The following is a 22,782-nucleotide window of genomic DNA, read 5'->3' on the forward strand; positions in this document are numbered from 1 at the left end:
AACAAAGTTCCACACTGGATTTAGGAAAGTTGGGCAAGTAAAAAAATGTGTCTATTGTGGCCAGTCAGTCTTTTTAAAAATGGACTGTGTTAGCTTTTTTTTAATCCAAGCATGAACTAATCAAAGTATAGATCTCATGAAAGTGAATTTTAATACAATCAAATTGAAATATATTAGTTTTCTAAACACAAGAACAAAATTTCCCTTCTACAAATGCAGTCATTTTTTTCCTTATATATTTCTTTGGAAAAAGCCATTTATCTTCTACAAGAAGAGGAAAAAGGTTATAGTCATTATGAGAAGCATTGTTATAAAATAAAAAAAATACTTAAGGCTAATTTGTTCCACCTTTAGAGCACATTTCTAGGTTTTACTAATGGAATGTATCAAATTACTTGAGTAAAGTGGTAATGGTTGCAACTCAGGGCCCAGTATAACTAAAGGTGGAACAGTTTGGCCTTAAGATGGGCAATATTGTACAGATTCTTGCTTGGAGTTAAGAAGAAGTGATACTAATAAATCACCTTGGCTTAAAGAACAAGCAAATTGTGCAGAGTATGCTTATCTTCTTTAAAAAACAGTGCTATACAAAAATATTTGCATAGTAACATTTCAAGCACAAAGTCACTAGAGAGCTTACAAAGGCCTTTAAATGAGAAAGTGTGCTGCTTTGAAAGACAGACAATTTGGAGCTATCAATGTAAACTTGGGGGGGGGGGGAACAGTCAGTGTCCTTTCTTACAGAAATGTCTTTTCTTACAGCTAACTAAAGTATTGGTTCAAAAAGTATTTTTGTACAGCAGGTGTAACAGTCGTAAGGAATAATCCAAAATGCCCAGGTTCCTCATATTACAGCAGAAAAAGTTTGTTCAACATTTCAAACGAGGCACTAGTTTCACATATTTTTGAATCCGTTCACAATCAAAATGTTCCAGTCCATCTAAAGATGACTTGCAAGTATTTCTCAGCATCCAGAAATCTTAGTGAAATGAGTCCTCAGAAGGTGGTGCATAAGAAAATCCAATGAATGCATCGTCTGCTTCCAGCACACTGGCATTTACAATATTACAGTCAGAAGAAATGCAAACTGAACAGGGTACCATTTCTTCTGTAAATGCTGTGTCAAAGTTTCTGATGTCATCTGGACCAGACTAGGAAATAAAACATACAAATTGTTGTAAGAAAAAGGTATGGTTTCTACCTCTTGTGTGTCATATTTCAGTTCAAACTGGGAAGGTCTATTAATTTATCAACAAACAATTTATCAGCAAAATAATCAATGGTGCAATCTTACCAGGGAGAGTGTCCCAGAATCCATAGTATATTGTGGACCTCCCTCTCTATGGGTGGAAGTAATGGAGGGAACCAAAAATAAAAATAGTTGTCCATACCTTCTGCCCTGGCCAGGACAAGCGGGCAGGGCTTAGGAAATAGCAGTAGCTCCACCACAGATCTTTACACCCTGATAGGATTGCTTTGCTAGTGTTAGTATATCTCATCATTATGATTACTTTAAAGCTCTGCTTGAAACTTTTTTTAAAAAATGTCCTTTTTGCATATTTCCCTTTTTAAAGTTATTTGATACCATGATAGATTTTTTTCATGCCTTCCTTCCAACTAAGCATTTGAATTTGATTACAATTATTGCTGCTGTTTTTTATAGCTAACCGTAATTACTTCTTGAATGAGTTCTTATATTCCAGTTTACTGAAGTATGAACTATTGTACCTACCACATTAGGATTAAATGGCGGTGGGATCTTTTTTTGTTCGAGGTCAGTCCAGCTGAGAGATTCAAAGAAGGGATGCCTCTGAATTTCAAGCTGAAATACAACGTACAATTGCATGATACATATACACTTGTCTTATACTGATCAGAAAGCAGTCTTTTGCCTTTGTCAAGTACTTTGCTGATTTTTATAAAAAGGGAACAGAAAAGATACCAAAGATAGAGGAATATCTCTAAAAGAGTAATTTACCAAAAATAAAAACAGGTAAGTTAGCAGTATTAAATGAAGAAATAACAGGGCAAGAAGTCTTAAATGCAGTAGGTCAAGCAAAAGTTGATAAATCGCCTGGACTGGATGGGCTATCAGCTAAGTATTACAAGAAACTGAGTGAACAGTTTGTGAACCCTCTAAATGATCTGATGAGTGAAATTCTAAAAATAGGGAAGGTTCCAGAGACATGGAAAGAAGCATATATAACACTAATTCCAAAACAAGAGTCAGTTAAAAATTATAGACCTATTTCTCTATTAAACAATGATTACAAGCTGTTTGCGTACATCTTAGCAACCAGATTTAAAAAGGCTTTAGAGGAATATATTCATAGAGACCAAGCAGGGTTTCTACCAGGTAAACAAATGAAAGATAATATAAGAAATATTTTGAATATAATAGAATACCTGGAAGTTAGAAATGAAAAACAAGCGGCCCTAATGTTTATAGACACAGAGAAAGCCTTTGATAATATCTCTTGGGACTTTATGGAAAAAGTCCCAGAAGAGATGGAATTTGAAGAAAATATATGAGGGGAGTCCAAGCTATTTACTCAGAACAAAGAGCAAAACTAATTTATGTATGCTGCAACAGAAGCAAGAATCTTGATTGCACAATATTGTAAGACAAAAGAAATACCATCAAAGGAATAATGGCAAGAAAAGCTAATGAAGTATGCAGAATTGGCTAAGCTAACAGACAAACTACAAGAGGACAAAAAGGACTTCAAAGGAGTCTGGGAACTATTTACAGTTTATTTGCAGAAACAACAGAATGGACTGGATTCACTGGCAGGATTTGAATAAACTTTTACAACTTCATTTGAGTAACAGATATTTTAGAGAAATGATAAGGGATTTTATTTTTGTGTAGGAAAAGCAGGGTACGATAAATAAAACTAAATAACTCAGCGTGGGGGGGGGGGTTGAGGTAAGTCCAGAGGAGGGGAGGGAGAATAATTGTAAATAACATGATTAATGAGATTTGTATCATTAATTGTTATAAAATTCAATAAATAATTTTTTTTTAAAAAAGCAGTCTTTTGCTGCCAACAAATTAGACCTCTGTAATATGCTAGAATAATATATTTCACAAGGCAAATATCCTACAGGAGCATAACTACTTGGGTGTTACATATGTTTTCAGTTTGTGCTGAGCCAGCCAAGCTAAAGAAATAGTCCTAATTGGAAAATGCTTTTTGTTTACTTAAAGCAACTGCAGTAGCCAGACTCAGATTATTTAAATGGTTCCTATCAATAAATTTCCACACCTTTTAGGATTGCCTTGGCAACTGATAATTTTCAAAGGAAAGTCAATATTTATAATTCTAAACTGATGTTATAGCTCTAAGCTTGACATTGCCTATTGATTGATTGATTTGTTTCTTCAGATACATTACGTACAAAATCTTCTCTAGCTCCAAGTCTGTTTTGTCTCTCCTTCTCCAAAAGTTCTTCCAGAATAGACCAAGCCGTAAGACTGATGCCTGGCCTTAAATGTAGGGGTTTGTGGAGAATATTTTCATACATTTCAGCAACATCACGGCAGTAAAAGGGTGGCTGGAGAGGGCAAGGAAAACACACAATTAGGATGCTAAACTAAAAATCACTAGGCTTATTCAAGAAATGTCGATAAATGAATAATTTTGAATGTTCACTCATGCTAGATTGGACAGAGTTCACTTCAGAGATCACAAGGCAGAATAGTCAAGAACATCTGTTTAATCTGTGTAGCAAGTTCATGTCATATAAAGGCAAGAAAGGGGCTTTTTTGACCACCACTTTGGACCACTTGTCTCTTGGATACTCATAAAGTAGCTTATGAAGCACTATCAGCCCTTCTTAATAGCTGATTTAAGAATTTTGCTGAAAACTGTTATACACCAGAACAATATAAATAGCAACTATATACAAAAATTGCTTGTAGTGCAAGCAATTGTGTGGCCTTTTGTGAGGTCAGTAAAGCATTTTATAATAAAGAGAGAAGAGGAAGAGTAACCCTCCCCAGCATTCTCCTAAATGCAGGAAAAACATGCTCTTCAGCATAAGTATTACAAGCCTGTAATAGATACATTTTACTCTAGTATCAAGGAGAAATACAAGAGCAAATGAGAACATGTTGTTTATGTCCTGGACATTGACACTGGCAGCCTTTTCTAGCTAATTCCATTCTATTTAGCAATGAATAGCATCATTGCCACTTCAGTTGTCTGTTCCATCTGTGCTGGGTGACATAATCTGTTTCCAGTAGAAAGTCAGGAAATTAACAACATAAAACCAAAAGCAGCACTAGACAATGCAACAAGATCTGCTAAGTATTTATCAAATTTTATTAGGCAGTCAAACCCAACAAAACCAAGTAACCTGTTCATAAATATGAATCTGGAATGTGTAAGATGTGTTCTTAATATTGTGAATGATAGGAACAGTTCTGTGAAATCAGAGCATTGGTGCCTCTGATCCAACATCCCATTTCCAGCAGTGAAACGCCACAATAGGACAGGAAGACAAAGATTCTCCTCTGTTTCCCCACAACAACCGCTTTGCAGAGACATCTGGAAGTACTGCTTTAAATATGATGCGTGAAAAACATGAAAATACTTACCAGACCATATAGCATTTCATACAAAACAGCACCAAGGCACCACCAGTCCACTGTGTTGTCATAGGGTTGCTTTCTGATCACCTCTGGGGCCAGGTACTATAGAGGAAAAGAAGTTTGACTACTTACTCAGAGAGACAGCTCCTCTTGCCAAATGAAATATTGCATGAGAGAGTATTGTTACTCTGATGAAGGCAGCTCAAAAATGTCTTGATTATAATCTAGTAATATTAGAAATCACTAATAACATTTCTGTGCACTCATTGCCTTTGCTGTTCTGTTCTAACGAAAAGATTCTGTAAGCTCTCTAGAAAGCTTGGTCCACTGTTAAAGAATCCTTAGAGTCAGGTCTGTGCAGAGATTGTCTGAGACCCAGAATGGGAGTCTTGTTAGAATAAAGTTATAAACACAAACAAAAAGGCAGCCAGTGCCTGGCTGGACCATCCGGCCAACTTAGCCTTCTAAGGCACAGGGTATGTGTACCTGGCTGTCCCCAGTCTGCATGGGCCTGATTATAGTTAACTGTAACTTTGAGAAATAGTGTCCAAATGTACTTCCCCCCTTCTTCCCTTTGTGTTGCATCTTTTAGGTTGTCAGCCTGAGGGAAGAGACCCTCCTTTTTAAAAAAATGATCTGAAAGCCTTTTTGGCTGAAGAGTGGGGTACCAATGCATTAAATAAATAATAAAATAGCATTCCCCCCCAATGTTTAGACTGTGTTCATTTTCTTACAATGTATACTTAAAATATTGTTTCCAAGTCTGTCACTACAAAGCCCATATATGCACTAACATTTTCCCCACTAAGAAAACATAGCAGCTGAAATGATTTTGCCCTTGTGACAAAGCCTATGAGTTTGCTTTTCAGTAAAAAGAGCACCAGCACAGAGTAGCATGTAGCTTGTCTCTTACATTGGTACAGACCCACTGATTCATAGAATCATAGAATCATAGAGTTGGAAGAGACCACAAGGGCCATCGAGTCCAACCCCCTGCCAAGCAGGAAACAAACACTTCCTCCCCACCACAGCAAGGTTTTGCAAAATTCACTGCAAAATATTTTCTTAAATCATGCAAAGAAATTTACATACCTCTGGGGTACCACAAAATGTTGCTGTAGTTTCTGAAGTAGCAATTCCTTCTTTACAAAGCCCAAAATCTGTTAAAACAACATGCCCCTGCATTGAAAACAAACATTTCACTGTAAAATAATGCAGGGTGTTAGGGATCATATTAAAAATAACACCTGGGGCAACAGGAAAATATATTTAATGCCTACCAGTGAATCTAGAAGGATATTCTCTGGCTTCAAATCCCTGGTCACACACAAAAAAAGAAACAGATAGTTCAGAATAGGATTGTAAGTAGCACGTTTAGCAAATAATACCCACTGTCTTACATAAGCTTTTAAAAAGAAAACAGGCCTCTGTGGAAACCATGCTTTGTGAGCATGAGAAACAAATGCACATACAATAATACAAAATGCTGGCATTCAGCTTTGTGGTCATTTAGACTACAACTAAATGTTGTAAATTATTACCTGTAATTATTATAAATTATTACCTGTATACAATGTTTATGGAGTGTAGGTAACCCAATGCACTGGCTATTTCAGCAGCATAAAACCTGGCTCTGTGTTCAGGAAAGGAACGCTCTTTTTGCAGATGAAAGAAGAGCTGCAAATATGCAGAGTGCAAGTTAAAAGAATGCAGCATTAAAAACAAAATAGATGGTGTCATTCTTAATGATAGATTAGCAGAACTGGCGATTTCCCTATGAACAACTATCAAAACAGTGAAAATAGATTCTCTATGTGAATAATCATTCACATCCTTCACATCCTTCCTTTAATCATTTCCTTATTTTGTCACATCTGTAGGCCCAGCATACTTGGGCCACAGCTGGTAAATGAGGTAGATTTATGTTTAGATGTGGGACTAATATAAACTGCTACTGTGATGGTGTAAGCTGGTTGTTCCATATGCTGAGAATCAACACCATATTTCCAGCAGACTTGCTACAGAATCTAAGTGATGCAACAATATAACCATCTTGAATTAAGTTGACTCAGTTCATTATTGCAGCTTCTAAGTGAGTCTAAACTAGCAGTTCTGTCGATTTCAATGGGCACCACATTGCCACAATACAAAGACCCAAAAATATACCTACCTCCCCTCCATTAACAAAATCCAGAACAAAGTAAAGCTTCTCTGTAGTTTGGAATGAATATTGCAATCCAACTAAAAATGGATGCTTCACATTTTTCAACAGCACATTACGTTCAGCCATAATATGTTTTTGCTGCAAGGAAGTGAAAGGTCAATAAGTAAATAGGAACAATTTGGTAAATGGGAGGGAAAAATTAAATATCTATTTCCTTTCACCTCTTTCCTGTTGAGAATAATCTTTTTCTGCAGCACTTTAACGGCATAGAACTTCCCATCCAGTTTTCGTTTTGCAAGAAGAACCTGAAGAAGAATTTGCACATAGTGTGAAAGTCTGTTCTTGCACTAAAGTGTTAAAAGTAAAGGAACACCACTAAATTTCAACTTCTTAGCTTTTCACAAATACACAGAGGATGCAGCCTTTATTAAGACTATCTGTCCCTGTAATAATAATATTAACAACAACAACAATAATAATAATTTATATCCCGCCCTCCCTAGCCAAAGCTGAGCTCAGAGCAGCTAACAACAGTAAAAATAACACAGTTTACATAAAATCACAATCAATTAATTGAAATACATTCTAAAATCAATTCATTCTAAAATGTAGACCACTATTGCTACTCTTTCAGGCGGCAGCCACCCAGGACCTAAGGCAGAGGTTTCTCTCATCACCTGCCAGCTATTCCTTTTTCCACTGGAGATGTAAAGGATTGAACATATAACTCCCTGTACGCAATACATGTGCTATAATCCCTCACCTCATGCCATCAGCAAAAGTGGATTTCTCCACAAAAGAAGCTCAGGTGGAAAAGTATGACAGAAGAATACGTAAAACAATTAAAATTAGGCCTACCTTGCCAAAGCTGCCCTTCCCAATAACTCTCAGGAAGTCAAAGTCTGTTGGTTTAGCACTGGAAGGGATTGAGGAAAAAGAGGGTTACTTAAAGTAGTCAAGATGGTAAGACAGTAAAGGTACCCCTGCCCGTACGGGCCAGTCGTGTCCAACTCTAGGGTTGTGCGCCCATCTCACTTAAGAGGCCGGGGACCAGCGCTGTCCGGAGACACTTCCGGGTCACGTGGCCAGCGTGACGAAGCTGCTCTGGCGAGCCAGCACCAGCACAGCACACGGAAACGCCGTTTACCTTCCCGCTATAAAGTGATACCTATTTATCTACTTGCACTTAGGGGTGCTTTCAAACTGCTAGGTGGGCAGGAGCTGGGACCGAAAGACAGGAGCTCACCCCGCCACAGGGATTCGAACCGCCAACCATGCAATCGGCAAGCCCTAGGCGCTGAGGTTTTACCCACAGCACCACCCGCGTCCCTTCTGGTAAGACAGTAGCCATGGTTTTATTTAGCAGTCCAATGACAGACATGGCACACATTCCAGCGATCATTATTTATCTTCCAAGTGACCATCCCTTCTATATTATCTGTACTCTCTCCACAATTCCCATTTAGCCATCAGGCATCTACTCCTTTGCAGCCTCTCTGAGCAACAACCAATCCACATAGCATTTCCTGCTTTATTCATCACTGTCCCCCACATTTGTTTTTGCTTGCTTGTTTTTGCTCAACATTTGTTTCACCAGATTCCCAGAACTTTGTCATTCCCCCTTTGGTTTGCACTAAGCTCACAAGAAATATTATCTTGGTACTGATTTGAGAAGGAGGAACTTATTCTAAAGCTGTTCAAAAGGGCAAATACATGCATGGAGTTGCTCAAAAGGGCAAATACATGCATGGATTTATTTCATGGTTAATAAATTCAGTCTAACGTTTGGTTTATATTTAACTAAAAACCTACTGAGGGTTTCCAGATGGCCCCAGGTTGATATTCTGTGAGGTAGAGTTTAGCTGTTGAAAGAAAGAGGATACAAAAGAATAATAAGAGTCACATCAAGGTTTTAATTATTTTTATTTGCTAGAACATTTATTCCTACATTCTCAAGAGCAGACCTATCAATCTCAATAGATCTACCCTAACTAAGTATGACTAATGATTCTATAAGATCAGACAACACTTTGTACACCTAGCACTGAATAATAGATGAACAAAGTATGTATACAAGGCTTTAAAGTAAGTAGTGAGAGATCTGGCCTTGAGTATTTCCTTAGAACTAGGATAATCTCAGAGCAGTTTTGATGATAAGCAAGCAGCATCTGCTGTTGTTATGTTTACTATTTTAACATCCTAGATGTGCTTGTAACTTGTTATATTTATAACCAATATTATAAATATAATAGTCATAAACTTTACTGGAACACAGGATGCATGGCAATAAAATAGGCAGAAGAATAGAAAGTAGTCTAAGATTCAAATAGTGGAATTACCGTTTATGAAATAGTATGTGGACTTAGAATTCTAATTACAGATGAGGATATACAAGCAGTGCCTTACTTTCCATTGCACTGTACAACAAATCCACACTTTCTAGGAAGGAACCCAGAGGTTTTAATTACCTTTTGACTGTTCCTTTCATCTTCATCTTCAGATGGATCATAATGGTGCTTTGGATTGTTCATCTGAAGAAATGCTTGGACATCTGGGCTAAAAAAAAGGGTGGAGGTTAAATCCATCCATTATAAATAATAGTACATTTATACTTTTACAATGTGAACAGAGGAAGCTTCTCTATTTCACTACTTTCAGAAAGAAACATTACCAAATTTCTATTTTATCTGCACACAAGCAGAAATAAAACAGGAGCAGAAACTATAATGACTACGTAAAATGGAAACTGAATCAAATCAGGGAGTGAATCTACCTGCATTATTCCCTATTTTTATTCAATTTCCATGTTATAATTTCAGGAAGTTGCCAAACTTGCCTCAGCTGGCTTATGTCCTACCATGGAATAGGTACTGCTCTGTATTCGTACAATTCAGGCATAGGCAAACTCGGCCCTCCAGATGTTTTGGGACTATAACTCCCATCATCCCTAGCTAATAGGACCAGTGGTCAGGGATGATAGGCATTGTAGTCCCAAAACATCTGGAGGGCCGAGTTTGCCTATGCCTGGTACAATTGTTATATCCCTTGTGGATGGGTATAATAACAATGCCTCCCCCTTTAATCAGGGAACATAAGGAGGTACATTTGGAAAGAGGCACTGCTGGAGAGATACAGGCCTTTGACCTTGAAGGTTTTAAAGGCTGCTGTCAGCACCTTCAGTCACCTTCAGTTGGACCTGGAAACTAAAAGAAGCCCACATGGCTGAGCCAGAACTGGAACAACGTGACCCATATTTCTCAAGAGAAGCTCAGCATGCTGCAGTAGCTGAGGCTTCCGAACAGTCTCCAAAAGGCAGCTCAGTGTAGAGCACTGTGCAATAGCCAATTCAAGAGTGCATCAAGTCTAAATGGCCCAGGGAGGATTACAAATCAGGGAACAAGAGTGGGTGTTTCAAATCTTTAAAGCATGTTGTCCACATCCTTGGACAACAGGAGTTTAAAATACCTATCAGGAGTGGAGCATCAGATAATTCAGATACTGCTCTCAGACTTCACGAAATTTGTGTGGGTGGATGCAAGAGATTTTATCTGATAAAATGTTTAAGAGATAGATTTATTTTAACATGAAAGCTCAATTGACAACATTTGGGCTTTTTAATCACCTTAGCACAGAATTAAAATGGAGCTTTAAACTTCACCCAAGTTTTCTTCCCATCTCTCCAGCAGCCTCATATAATAGAGCTCTGGATTAAAACCAGGAACACGCCCAAGACCACTGTCTGATAAGGTAATGTCTAAATTCAATTGCATCATGAGCCAGACCACATTTGTCAATTTCATTAAGCCACCAGGCTGGTGACAGGAAGGCTGGAATCAACAGGCAAATTCCTCAGAAAGTTCTGGAATCAGTCTCTGAAGATGGACCAGTCAGAGAAGCTCAAATTTTGTACCCTCATTAATCTTATTGAAGCACTTCAAGAACATCTAACTCTGCATAGAGACATGTGTCTAAGAAAAACAGTATGTCTGGGCTTCTTTTCAGATTCTTTAAGGTGCTAACATGTTTTGCCAACTAGTGAAACTGCACAGTCTAGAAACCTCTGTTTCTTCTATTTAGATAAAGTGTAAATTCAAAATATTCTTGAGGCTTGAATGATGATCATCAAAGGCATGCACAATATTTAATTATAATTTTATATTTATGAAATTAACAGCTTTGAGAACTTTCCTTTGGGATGGAAAGGTAGGATTTTTAAAAATCTCATAATAAGTCTTATTTAGGGAAGTCAATGACAGATGAACATTAGACCTTCCTTCCTGGAGCAAACTAGTCCATCTAGTTGAGCATTCTGTCTAATCACGGTCAGCCAGATGCCCCTGAAATACTTTCAAGGACGACCTCGTGGTGATTAGCCTTTCCTTTTTGCATGTGTAGCATCTGGTAGTCACAGGTGCATTTTTTTAAAAAAATCTGCTTATAGTGGAGCACTTAGAAGCAATTTGTAAATAGCTTCCTTATACGTTTGATAACATACCCTTATTTCTAGGAAAATATATGTGTGTGTTAACTTACTGATTGCAAAGTTCTGGCTGTCGTACTAAATTCTGAATGAATTCATTCAACCCTGCTCTTCTCTGCTTAATGAAATCTGAAAGAAAATTAGGAAGGACCATGTTAATCAGTTCCATAATGTAAAGAGACAAAGGCCCACATGCTCCTGTTATCCTGACTGTATCCTCTAAGGGTCAATGGGTTGGTGAAACTGACTAGACCAGACTGCAAGAAACTTCTGGTCTTCAGACAAATAAGAGGTCTTACAAAAAAAATAAGAGATACACAAATACATGTGAATACGCACCAATCCTTTCAAACAACAGTTTTAGTTCCACAAATGTTTCAGACAATTAAAATGGAGGAGAGAAGGCTTGGGCCAATGACATGTTGGGAAAGCCTCATGGTCGTCATGGCAGCCATGAAGTCCTGCGCTGCCGATTGCCTCTGCATGGATGTTGAAGTCCCCCGAAACCAGCAGTCCTGGAATCCTCAAGACCAGCTCTTTCAGCAAAGGCAAGGACACTGCTGGGCAATGTGGCAGGAGGTGAACCAGTGGATTCTCTAATCTGTCCTGATTGTCCAATGCTGGGAACACACACTCTAGATCCTCCCCCCCCCCACAACTGGACAGAGGGCCTGGAGAGAGAGGGAAAAAAAATTCTAGGGACCACAGCAACTCCCCAACTCTCAAGTCTACCCAGATACTACACTGGGTGGGCACAGCTGGGTGATGCCAACTGTACCCTGTTCACCCACCCAAGTCTTAGTGATATAGAACAGATTGGCCTGCTCATCCACAATCAGATCACGGATGAGGGAGGTCTTATTCAGAGTTGACCTGGCATTCAGCAGCAGCAGTCTCAAAGGCTGACTTATATGACAACTGCAATTCCCCAGTTGGAGGAGGGTCTGGCACTCAGCACAATCGCTAAGTGCCTGTGCTGTGTGCCCCTTACTTGGCCTGCTCCACCTCCCACAACATACTTCTCCTTACCCTGTAGATACTTGCTTGATTACCCATTTATTATCCTATCATCCAATCTTTACAAAATTTAACAAAGAAAGAAATCTGGTGCAACATGTATGGATATAATATATGCAGTAGAAAGGACATGTTGAATGAATCAAGGTTGACAGCTGAGTTTGAGAAGATATAACAGAAACTTTATTTGCGTTTAAGTAAGCATAAATTGGTCTGGTTGTTTACAGAATTGCTAGAATGGAAAGTAATTTACATCCCTTATATTTTATTAGCATTATACATTCCACAATGGACCAGAATATACCACTTACAATATAACAAATGAACGGCAGTGATGTGCATGAAACCTGCTGCATTAAGCACTATCAGAGTTTTTTAAATAAAAACAACAACAGCCCCTGATCCTTAATGCGCTTGAGCTGGCAGAATTCCACTGATTAACAAAGTCTTGATTTCAACCTGTTTCAAAAGTCTTAAGCTATAAATAGAATGAAGTCAGCACTGAACCAAGATTTTCAAGGGATCTAATCACAGATTTGTGCAGAGAGACTAAAAGGTCAAACCAGCCCTTTGCTTGGTAAGGGTTTGTGCCACATGTCAGTCCACATAGAATCAACATAAAATGTGCCCCAAGAGGAGGGCGATAAACAAACACTATGCACTACAAGTATGTGGTACCTGCAGATCAGATGGCTCAAAAGCTAAGAACTCTTAATACCCAGTCATACTGTATTACTATTAAAAATAACTTTAAACAGACACTATGTTAGAGTTTATTGGCATTATAAACACAAATAGCATTTCTTTCTTTGCAGCAGAACTTTAGAATATAGACATGCCAGGAAAAACATAACACCTTCATCCACAAGCCATACAATGATGCAACTAATCCTGCATGCCAAAAATACCTCGTTCCGCTCTCCCCCAAGCCCCAGAACTCTAGCCCGATCCTGTGCTGAGTGAAAAGCTGCTTTTAATTCTCAGGGGAGTTTCAAAAGGGCGGTAGGGGAGGTCACATCTAAAAGACCTGTCAAGATTGTGCTTGCTATCTCGCTTACATACCATCTGTATGTGGACGTTCAGGAGATGCAGCCCATAATGCCATACATTCACCATCGCCTTCATAAAATCCAAATGTCGCATGTGCAATGTTGTACTTGTAGCTTGGGGATTTTTAAACCCCTGTGGTCCTCCCATTATTTACCCATCCCTTTTCTTGCAAGTGTATTTTCAGGTCTACAAGCAGATGTATGACGTTGATTGCAAGGTAAATCAGCTTAATGTTTTCCTCTACTGTACAGACAAATGTTTCCAAGGGAAAAAAATCAGACACTGCACTCTGGCAATCAGCTACTCTGAATTAATACTCTGTGGATTTTGAAAGACGGAGAACATACATTCACCAATCAATACACACCAGTTACACCGTGTGAAAATTACTGGCAAGTTGTAGTTAAGAGGCAAGGATTTCCCGTAAAGGCAAAAAGCAACCAAAAAAAGTCCACTGACTTTTGGCCTATGGTATCTAACTCCAACCATTTAGTAGGCTTTAAAAATAGCCTCTGCAGACACTGTTTTTAAAAAGAGCAATAAAAGAAGAAAAGAACTTATGTGACTTACCTGGATCAAAATTGTCTCCAAATATTCTTTTAGCAGGAATCTTCAAGTTCATAGTGGGAAATTGTTTCCTTAGCTGAAATACACAAAACACACAGGTAGTTTAACTTTGGAGTATAGATACCTTCCAGACACAGTTGTATTGGCAGAGGGTCATTCCTTGATTCAATTTTAGCACGACTCCCTTTACTTACTGTATTATACAGTTTATCAAACTCAGTGTATCGCCTGAAGACGAACCATTCATTATTGCCAACTGAGACCAAAACTTTGTAAACCTGTAGGGATACAAAAGTAAAATTAGTGAGAAATGCAAAAATAACACAGTTGTGAGTTAATGAACCTGTGTACGTTTGTTGCTCGTTTACCTATTAAATCTTTGAGCCTGAATTTTATACATAATTACAGGATGAGACTGAAAGCACACTGCATTCTCCAACACAGGGCTGCTGAACACATTAGGATTTTTCAACATGAAGATACCAAGAGCGTCAGTGCAGAACACCCAAAACAGAGGCTCCAAGTAAATGCCACAGCAATAAGAGCTTATTGTTAAAATTGAATATATAGAACAGCATGTTTCAGCATTGCTATCTCCTGTTACGTATCTTGGATCCCTGGACCCGTGAGAAAAACATGACTTATGGAATGGGATTTTCCTTTCTCCTTCTTCCCACGATGCTCATCAAAGAGTCAGTCTTGAATGCTGCGGAATCATTAGAGAGGTGTGGAGGCTGCAGAAGGGTGGGAGAGTCAGCAAAGGTTTTGGCCTCTCTTGTACCAATGGATATGCCTTTTCACTTGTGCTAGATACTTTTTGATCTACGCCAGTAAAAACAGACTTTTACAATATTTCCAGGGCCTAACATCCAGGGAAACAAAATGTTTCTAGGGGTAGCTTTTAAATGGAAGTGAAAAGTTGCAGATATAAACTATAGAGTTGTGTTAGATTTATCCTGAAAAGGTTGAAAATGTACAGTAGTTAAGCAATTGCTTAAAAAGAATGTAGTGCAAGAACAGTAACCTTCCATAATAACTGAACTGTGCATGATTAGAGAACATATTCTCTAGAAATTAGAACAGCCACTATTTATAGTGGGCAGGACTAGATGCTGCAAAGCTGTACATGTTATATTAAATGTATGGTTTGCAAATTTACAACAGAGACTCTTGATTCAAAGGAAACATTAATTTGCACATAGCTTTGCTAGGTACATTTTAAAAGGCAAATTCTACTTTGCATAACAAAAAACCATGGTAAATGGAATAGTACTATTACTGCTACTACCATTAACCCAGTGGTATTTAACACTAGACAATATACAATAGATTCACTGTTTGGATTACTCAAACTGCTGAAAAAGAAGGATGGGAGAAAATTGGATTTTTTAAAACACAAATGATGGAAATGTTTACAGATTAAGAAACTCTGGATAAGCATTTCTGGATGTGAACTTGAACTGCATTATGAAGTAATCAGGTTAAGATGTATGATCAATAGTACAGATTAAGAACTGGAGTAGCTGGTAATATGTTATTAATGGCATATTGATTGCTGCCAAGTGGAAACTCCCAACCATTCCAAGTATAATGAAGTAGCTTAACAAGGTTTGTCACACAAAGCTAAACTAGAAAGAGTTTGATGTATAGTATGTGCAGTTATAAAAATCATTTTTGTTGTTGCACACCATCTATTTGCTAGGAACTGTCAGGCTTTCTCAACTTTTGGTCCCCAGATGTTTTTGGCCTACAACTCCGATCATCTCTGACCAGTGGTCCTGTGAGCTAGGTATCATGGGAGTTGTAGGCCAAAAACATCTGAGGACACAAGGTTGAGAAAGGCTGGTCTACACCATCATAATTTAAGTTTTTATATTAGTTGCCACATAATGATCATACAGAAAAGTAAAAATATAAATATGCAAATGAGAAAAATAGGTTGAGTGTTGATTATTTGGGTTTTTGTTTTTAGTAGAAACTAACACATAATCATGGGATGCGGGTGGCGCTGTGGGTAAAACCTCAGCGCCTAGGACTTGCCGATCGTCAGGTCGGCGGTTCGAATCCCCGCGGCGGGGTGCGCTCCCGTTGCTCGGTCCCAGCGCCTGCCAACCTAGCAGTTTGAAAGCACCCCTAAGTGCAAGTAGATAAATAGGTACCGCTTACTAGCGGGAAGGTAAACTGTGTTTCCATGTGCTGCGCTGGCTCGCCAGATGCAGCTTGTCACGCTGGCCACGTGACCCGGAAGTGTCTGCGGACAGCGCTGGCCCCCGGCCCCTTAAGTGAGATGGGCGCACAACCCTAGAGTCGGGCACGACTGGCCCGTACGGGCAGGGGTACCTTTACCTTTACCTAACACATAATCAAGTTTCAGGAAGTGCAGCTCATTAATTCCACAGCAGAACCAGCATACCTTCTGGTTCTCAAAGAATTATGAAAAAGCAAACAAACTATTAATCCTGAGTTTGCACTTACTGTGGAATTCAATAAACCAATTTAGAAGGCCATAATGTATGTTATGTTAACTCAGATCTCCCAATGGATTTATTTACCTCCTCACTTTAATATGGCCACAGGAGCTCTAGTTTTTGTTTGTTTGTTTTTAAATTCATTGTGTGCTTTTGGTTTGTAGTTGATGTTTTTAAGAACATTTTCAAATACAAATATTATAACTCAACAATTAACAAAATATCCTTTCTTGTTTGCATGCTGTAAGTAAATGTAAATAATGTTTTTGTCCTCATTTCTTTACCTACTATCAAGAAGACATTCACTCTTAATTGGTCAATCCATATAACACTATATCCCTTAATCCACATGAAGCAGAGTACTCACAGTTCATTTCCAAAATAAAAATATAGTTTAGCCTTTCCAACCTTCTATCTATTTATGTTATAAATGGGAAACACTTTTCCTTCAGCGGTCTTGAAGGAGACATCTTGACCCTAATCCTTTTCAGTTTTCCCCAAATTAATTACCCCTCAATGGGACGCGGGTGGCGCTGTGGTCTAAACCACAGAGCCTAGGGTTTGCCAATCAGAAGGTTGGCAGTTCGAATCTCCGCAACGGGGTGAACTCCTGTTGCTCTGTCCCAGCTCCTGCCAGCCTAGTAGTTCGAAAGCACGTCAAAGTGCATATAGATAAATAGGTACCGCTCCAGCGGGAAGGTAAACAGCATTTCTGTGCGCTGCTCTGGTTCGCCAGAAGCAGCATAGTCATTCTGGCCACATGACCCAGAAGCTGTCTGCAGACAAATGCAAACTCCCTCGGCCAGTAAAGCGAGATGAGCGCCGCAACCCCAGCGTTGTCTACGACTGGACTTAACTGTCAGGGGTCCCTTTACCTTTACCTTTAATTACCCCTCCAGGCAGCAAAACAACCTGCAGTGGGGGAAAAGGGGATACCCGTCATGCTTTGTTTCTTTCTACTGGATTCTAAAAGCAGCTTGTGGGAGGGGTTAATTAGGAATGGTGTAGGACGAAAGTATTAAATATCTCCTCTTTCACTGCTCCACAAGATTTTCCTTTTTACACCTATTACAATCCTGACGCTTCCTGTTAGGCCCGTTTTGATCTAACAAGGTCCATTTTTAAGTTCCATTTTGATCTAACAGGACTTCTGCTTTTGCTACATCAAGGAACAGTATTTTCCTTCGGAGGTAAGGAGAGACGGCTACAATATATTTGCATTATATTGATGGAGGGGGTGCCAGAGAGGGTAGGAAAAGTGTTATGATGGTCAACATCATTCAGCTGCAGAGGAAACTGCTCAGCAAAACAAAATGAGACCATGTTTTTGAAAGAATTACTAGGTTGTCGTTGTTACAATCCAGCAGATTTCCAAAAGCTACTGAAGAAGAATACTATTAAAATATTGTTTAGTCCAATAGCAAAATACAGAAGGTTGTCCAATGCCAAAATTACACACAGAATAAAAATACAAATCACATCCAGAGAAGCTACCGGGATGGGGTGGGGAGAAAGAACAGGAAACAATGAAAGGGAAACAGAAGCAAAAGGCACCAAGACTAACAAAGAGGGGAAATAGTGTAATTTAATGTGTTTGTATTCAATGGGGTTTTTTTTAAATAAATAAAAAGATCCACTGTCTATGCTGTTGCTTTCTGCTTTTTATAATGCTGATCAGCAACTTACATAAATTTGATCTGCTATGCAGTTCAGATGTTTAAAAGCCTTTAACAACATAACTGTTACAATATCCTTATGCTGCACATTTTTATGTGTACTAAATTCTACAGTATGCATAAAATCAGAGTTAACACATTAACCTTCACACCCAAATTTGCATATATGCTAATAGGCATGATTTGGAAACAACACTAAACATGTTTTGTTTTAGGTGATCAATCAACATCAGCCTTGCTTCTTGTTATATCTGAACTGAAAATCCTAGTTAATCTGAACGATGGTTTATTGAAACAAGCCAGAATAATAAACGATGCTTTGATTCTGGCTTGTTTAAATAAACTACTGTTTAAACCAGGCATAGGCAAACTCAGCCCTCCAGATGTTTTGAGACTACAATTCCCATCACCCCTGACTACTGGTACTGTTAGCTAGGGATGATAGGAGTTGTAGTCCCAAAACATCTGGAGGGCTGAGTTTGCCTATGCCTGGTTTAAGCTAACCACAGTATTTGGTTGTGTAAACAGGGAGCACATACTTCTAATCTCTTCCTCATGCAGGAAGGGAGGGCAAACCATGTCAGCCTAAGGCTAGCTCACATAGTGCTAAATAATGGTTTAACATTACATCCAAACCACACCATTAATTGAATATGAAATGGAGAACAAGAATAAGTCCCCATTGACTGAGAAAAGTGCTTTATGTTCACATACTTACAGTAAATCTTTTTTTCTTCACTCTGTGTTCATCAGAGCTGGGGATGCTAACACTTGGGCAGCTTTCCTTGACATCCATTATATGTTGTCTTTAGGCAAAAATTCAAGACCACCACACCAGGTATAGCAAAATGTAGAAAATGTCAGCAGTATTGATCTAAAACATGCAGCCTCTCTTGTGTAAATTTAAATTCCATCATGCAAACCTTAAATAAAACGAAACAAAAAGTTCAGCAGGTGACTGGTTTGAATCATGGCTGCAAACTGAATTTTAATGATTTTCTAAATAAAGGTTATCTTTCCATGTTTGTATAAAGTGAAGATGATACAAGTGAGATGTCCTGGGGACTGGAGGGAAGTCAAGTGTTAAGAATAATAGCAGCATGGCTATAGTAAGGCTTGGTGGTTGTATATGCAGACATAAAAATGTACCAGTTGTGTTAGGTTCTTTTAACTCCAAAATATCACCATCACTAAAACATGGTTGGTAAATAACAAAATACTACTGTAACTTATTTATGTAACATATATGATATATTCATAGAGCTTTTCATGCATTTTCTTATTAATCCTTACAAGAGGAATATAACATAGATTAGTATTATTATTACATTACAGGTAGGGGCACAGAAATAAAGGTTTGCCTAAATCCACGTGGTTAGTCTGTGGCCAAGATGAGATAGGAACTTCCTTGCTGAAACTTGCAGGCAGGCATTTGTTTGTTTATGTATGCTTGTTTACTCCAAATTAAATCCCTACCTGTGATGGGAATTGGTAAGAGGATACATTAATTATATTTACTCCTCTAGAGACCCATGTGTGTGGGTTAACAAACAAAAGAAAAAGTGGCTGGTGGTGCCTATTTTTAAAACCATGGGGCTAGCACACAGAGAGCCCCAGTAGCAGAGTATTGTTCAACAGATTAATGAAGCAGAGGAATAGGCTATTAAACATTTAAATATATTCAGCTGCAAGAAGCAGCTGACTCCCCTACCCTCATGCACTGAAACAGACCACACTTTGAAGTAAGTTTAAATATGCTTTACTTACTTAATTGTGGTCACAGTCATGCATTTTCCTTTATGCAACAGCAGTAAGATAATGCAGGTAAAATACTTCGTTGAAACACAGCTAGGGTTGACTGCTAAAATCTCCCACAACCTACTCATATAATACTTCATTGGCCCTTATGGGAAGAAGGGCAGGATATAAATTCAATAAATTTGTACATGTGTACAAAAGGTGGTGTCAACACATTAAGGCAGGGAGTGCAATTCTGCTCCTCTTCTCTGCATTTTGACAGTGTGCAAATGACTCTTATCTCCAGTGAGTTGCTCTAGAGGCAGCAGTTTGAGGTTCTTGCTTTGGTGCTCTGACCATTTTGCTTAATTTATCCCCAATAAATTTCTCTTTCTTTCTTTCTTTCTTTCTTTCTTTCTTTCTTTCTTAAATAGCCTTATATAATTGTAATAGAAAGGTAATTCTGAAGAACAAGAATATTCCTATCACCATCCAAAAGTGGTGGTTCAGTACCTAAAATGTGTTTTGTTATTAATCTAAAGTGGGTGAATTATCTGTTTAACTTGTGCTACTATAACAGGAAGCTTATTAAGACCTACTCTGTACACTAAGGCATTTAAAGAAGTATGACCAAATAGAGCAAGACAGTGCTATACTAGGTCAAATTTAAATGATTATATGCGGGCATCTAGAGCAACAACACAGATACAAAAATATGCAGAAAACTGTGTTGCTCCATCAGGAAAATAAAAAACAGTCAGACAACCACAATCACAAAATAATGTTACATCAGGGCAAACTAAAATAATGGTTCTTTCAAAGTTTAACAGAATTGTTCTCCAGGCTTTATCTTAAAAAGTTGAGGAATGTAAACAGATGTTGGTAGAAGCTCCATCTGCAACATTTAAGAAAATGATTGAAGAAGTTATAGGGCAAGTTGTGTCTAGGACTAAAGATCCCAGATTTCAACAAGGCAAACTGGAGCAAAGTATCAATGGCTACCTCTCTCTTTCAAAAGCCAGTAGTTATTGCAATATTTCTCTAGCATTAAAAAAAAGCACTTATGGTCCCTTGTTAGGCACACAGAACATGATTGTTATTATATTAGTAAAGCTGATACCGTTTCAAGTTGTCAACATATAATACCCAGTCTAAATAATATACACCTACAATAGTTCCCATCTTAAAATAGAAGTCTATGTTTCAATTGTATGTGCTCTCCCATTTTTCCATAAAGCCACTGTGATGTAATTCTCCTGTTAGGGAGACACCCATGTTTGTGTTGGCTGAAATGACAAAGCACTTCAAAATTCAGTTATGAGGCTTGTTTTAAACATCCTACTAAAATATAGATTGAGATGAGCCAATTTAGTTTTGTGCTCAGAATTATGTTGCTTCTGAGAAATTCGAGGTTATAAAATAGGTTTGTTTGGATTTAGCAGGCACTGACAGAAAGCAATACATTATCAAGAGCAATGAAAGAATATTTTCTATTGATCTACACTGGCTTACTCGAAAATTGAGAGCATGATCAAGGCAAATGTAAATCAATCAAATGTAGACCAGTCTCCCTAATTTAAGAGTTAAAACATGTGATTAAATTGCTTGTATTAAAACACACACACAATGGGAAATTGCATAAATACAGCTAGATTGTGTCCTATTTTTCTGTCAGAATTATTTTGTGCAACTAAGCTAACTCATATTTGCTTACGTACTGCCATTCTCCCCCCCTCCTCGCCCTAATTTTATGTGCTCTCCATCTTGGCCTTGCTATGGACTACGGTTGGTCACCTGTTTGCGGGGGCCAGGTAGGAATTTTCCCACTTGGCAAATTGGCACCAGCCATGTGGTTTTCGCCTGCCTTGTAGCAATTGTCACAACTTTGTAAGGTTTGGCGGTTAGGCATTTGTAAACATGGTTTGTGGGAGGGGAGGTTGTGGCCTTCAGCTGCCCCTCTTCTTTAAGGGTATTCCATTAAAGGCATCCAGGGGTGTGGTTCCCGTCCAAAGCCCGGGTATGGGCTAGAGCCATGCCACGACTCCATCGGGAACCCGGGGGGGGGGGGGCTCACAATTTATGTACATCAATAGGGCTCCCCCTACCAGTGGTTGACCCATATGAGACTACCTGCATGACGGGCAGGAGAGAGATATAGTCGGTTCAGTTCCAATGCCTAAGCCAAAACCTCTCACATCTGTAACCAACAAAGTTGTGTTAATGAGATAAAATAGGCCACAAAACACTGGTGTCTGTGTTTCATTAGCTAAGGAACAGGGGGGGGGGGGCTCGGGCCCTCGCCATGCAACAAGCAACTCACCAGCTCTCAGCTACAGTTCCTAACTGCAACCTACACCCAAAGCTGTTTGTTAGGACAAATAAGAATGTAAATAGCACCTTTAACACCTATAAAAATAATCAGCAACAATCACTTGACTTTTGTTCCCTTTATGAAGTATTTAAGACCAAGGTTCCCACTCAGAGGATAACTCTCAGTCATTTAGAGATAAGAGAGGCCATTCTAAAGATTACAGAGTTTCTTGTGGAATATGGAGAACAAAACAAAGTAATCAAGCTCAATTCATGAGATAATCTGGAAATGATGGAAATCCATTAATAGTTGCTACTAGCTCTGAAAACAGGAAATAAGAACAGATGTATAAAGTATTGTAAACCACCTAGCATCCTGGCTTCAGCTGTTGTTTCTAGCTATCTTTTCTGCTTAAGAACATCCTTCTTTCAATTAACAGTCAGATCTTATTAATTCAGCCAAGGTTTTATTACACAAACAATCCAATAGTATTTTAAAATGCAAATATACTATGCATATTAATGTTTTCATCAAGAAATGAAGTGGAGTTCATACATAGAGCAGGAGGCTGAATTATCAGAGAAGTTTGCTAAGTATCCCTGCCCGCCCGCCGAAGTGGACATTGCAGCAACATATACGTAATTAGAGAAATAGTTAGTACAGAGAGCCCATGTGGTAATACTGGTTTGAATGTTGGGCTAGGACTTGGGAGACT

The 22,782-nt window shown here is 38.5% G+C and overlaps 1 protein-coding gene across 8 annotated transcripts in view; it reads right to left on the minus strand.

Moving 5' to 3' along the window:
- Positions 1–128: 128 nt before the first annotated feature.
- Positions 129–22,782, minus strand: part of LOC309348747 (serine/threonine-protein kinase Sgk3) — a 49,246-nt gene continuing 26,592 nt past the window's right edge. For 6 of the 8 annotated variants that reach the window (XM_081874454.1, XM_081874455.1, XM_081874457.1 and 3 more), the window contains 16 exons: positions 18,738–18,942; positions 14,070–14,153; positions 13,879–13,951; positions 11,295–11,370; positions 9,230–9,317; positions 8,574–8,623; positions 7,620–7,677; positions 6,983–7,066; positions 6,768–6,899; positions 6,162–6,274; positions 5,878–5,914; positions 5,690–5,776; positions 4,604–4,699; positions 3,403–3,558; positions 1,733–1,822; positions 129–1,151 (listed from right to left, as the gene is read on the minus strand). In XM_081874454.1, coding sequence (XP_081730580.1) covers positions 981–1,151; positions 1,733–1,822; positions 3,403–3,558; positions 4,604–4,699; positions 5,690–5,776; positions 5,878–5,914; positions 6,162–6,274; positions 6,768–6,899; positions 6,983–7,066; positions 7,620–7,677; positions 8,574–8,623; positions 9,230–9,317; positions 11,295–11,370; positions 13,879–13,951; positions 14,070–14,153; positions 18,738–18,815 — 1,473 coding nt within the window. In that variant the 5' untranslated portion in view covers positions 18,816–18,942 and the 3' untranslated portion in view covers positions 129–980. The remainder of the gene's footprint in view (positions 1,152–1,732; positions 1,823–3,402; positions 3,559–4,603; positions 4,700–5,689; positions 5,777–5,877; positions 5,915–6,161; positions 6,275–6,767; positions 6,900–6,982; positions 7,067–7,619; positions 7,678–8,573; positions 8,624–9,229; positions 9,318–11,294; positions 11,371–13,878; positions 13,952–14,069; positions 14,154–18,737; positions 18,943–22,782) is intronic. The other 2 variants (XM_081874460.1, XM_081874459.1) reach the window with 2 other exon arrangements.

The sequence above is a fragment of the Podarcis erhardii genome (genome assembly GCF_964252035.2).
Source record: "Podarcis erhardii genome assembly, chromosome: 8".
NCBI classification, from domain to species: Eukaryota; Metazoa; Chordata; class Lepidosauria; order Squamata; family Lacertidae; genus Podarcis; species Podarcis erhardii.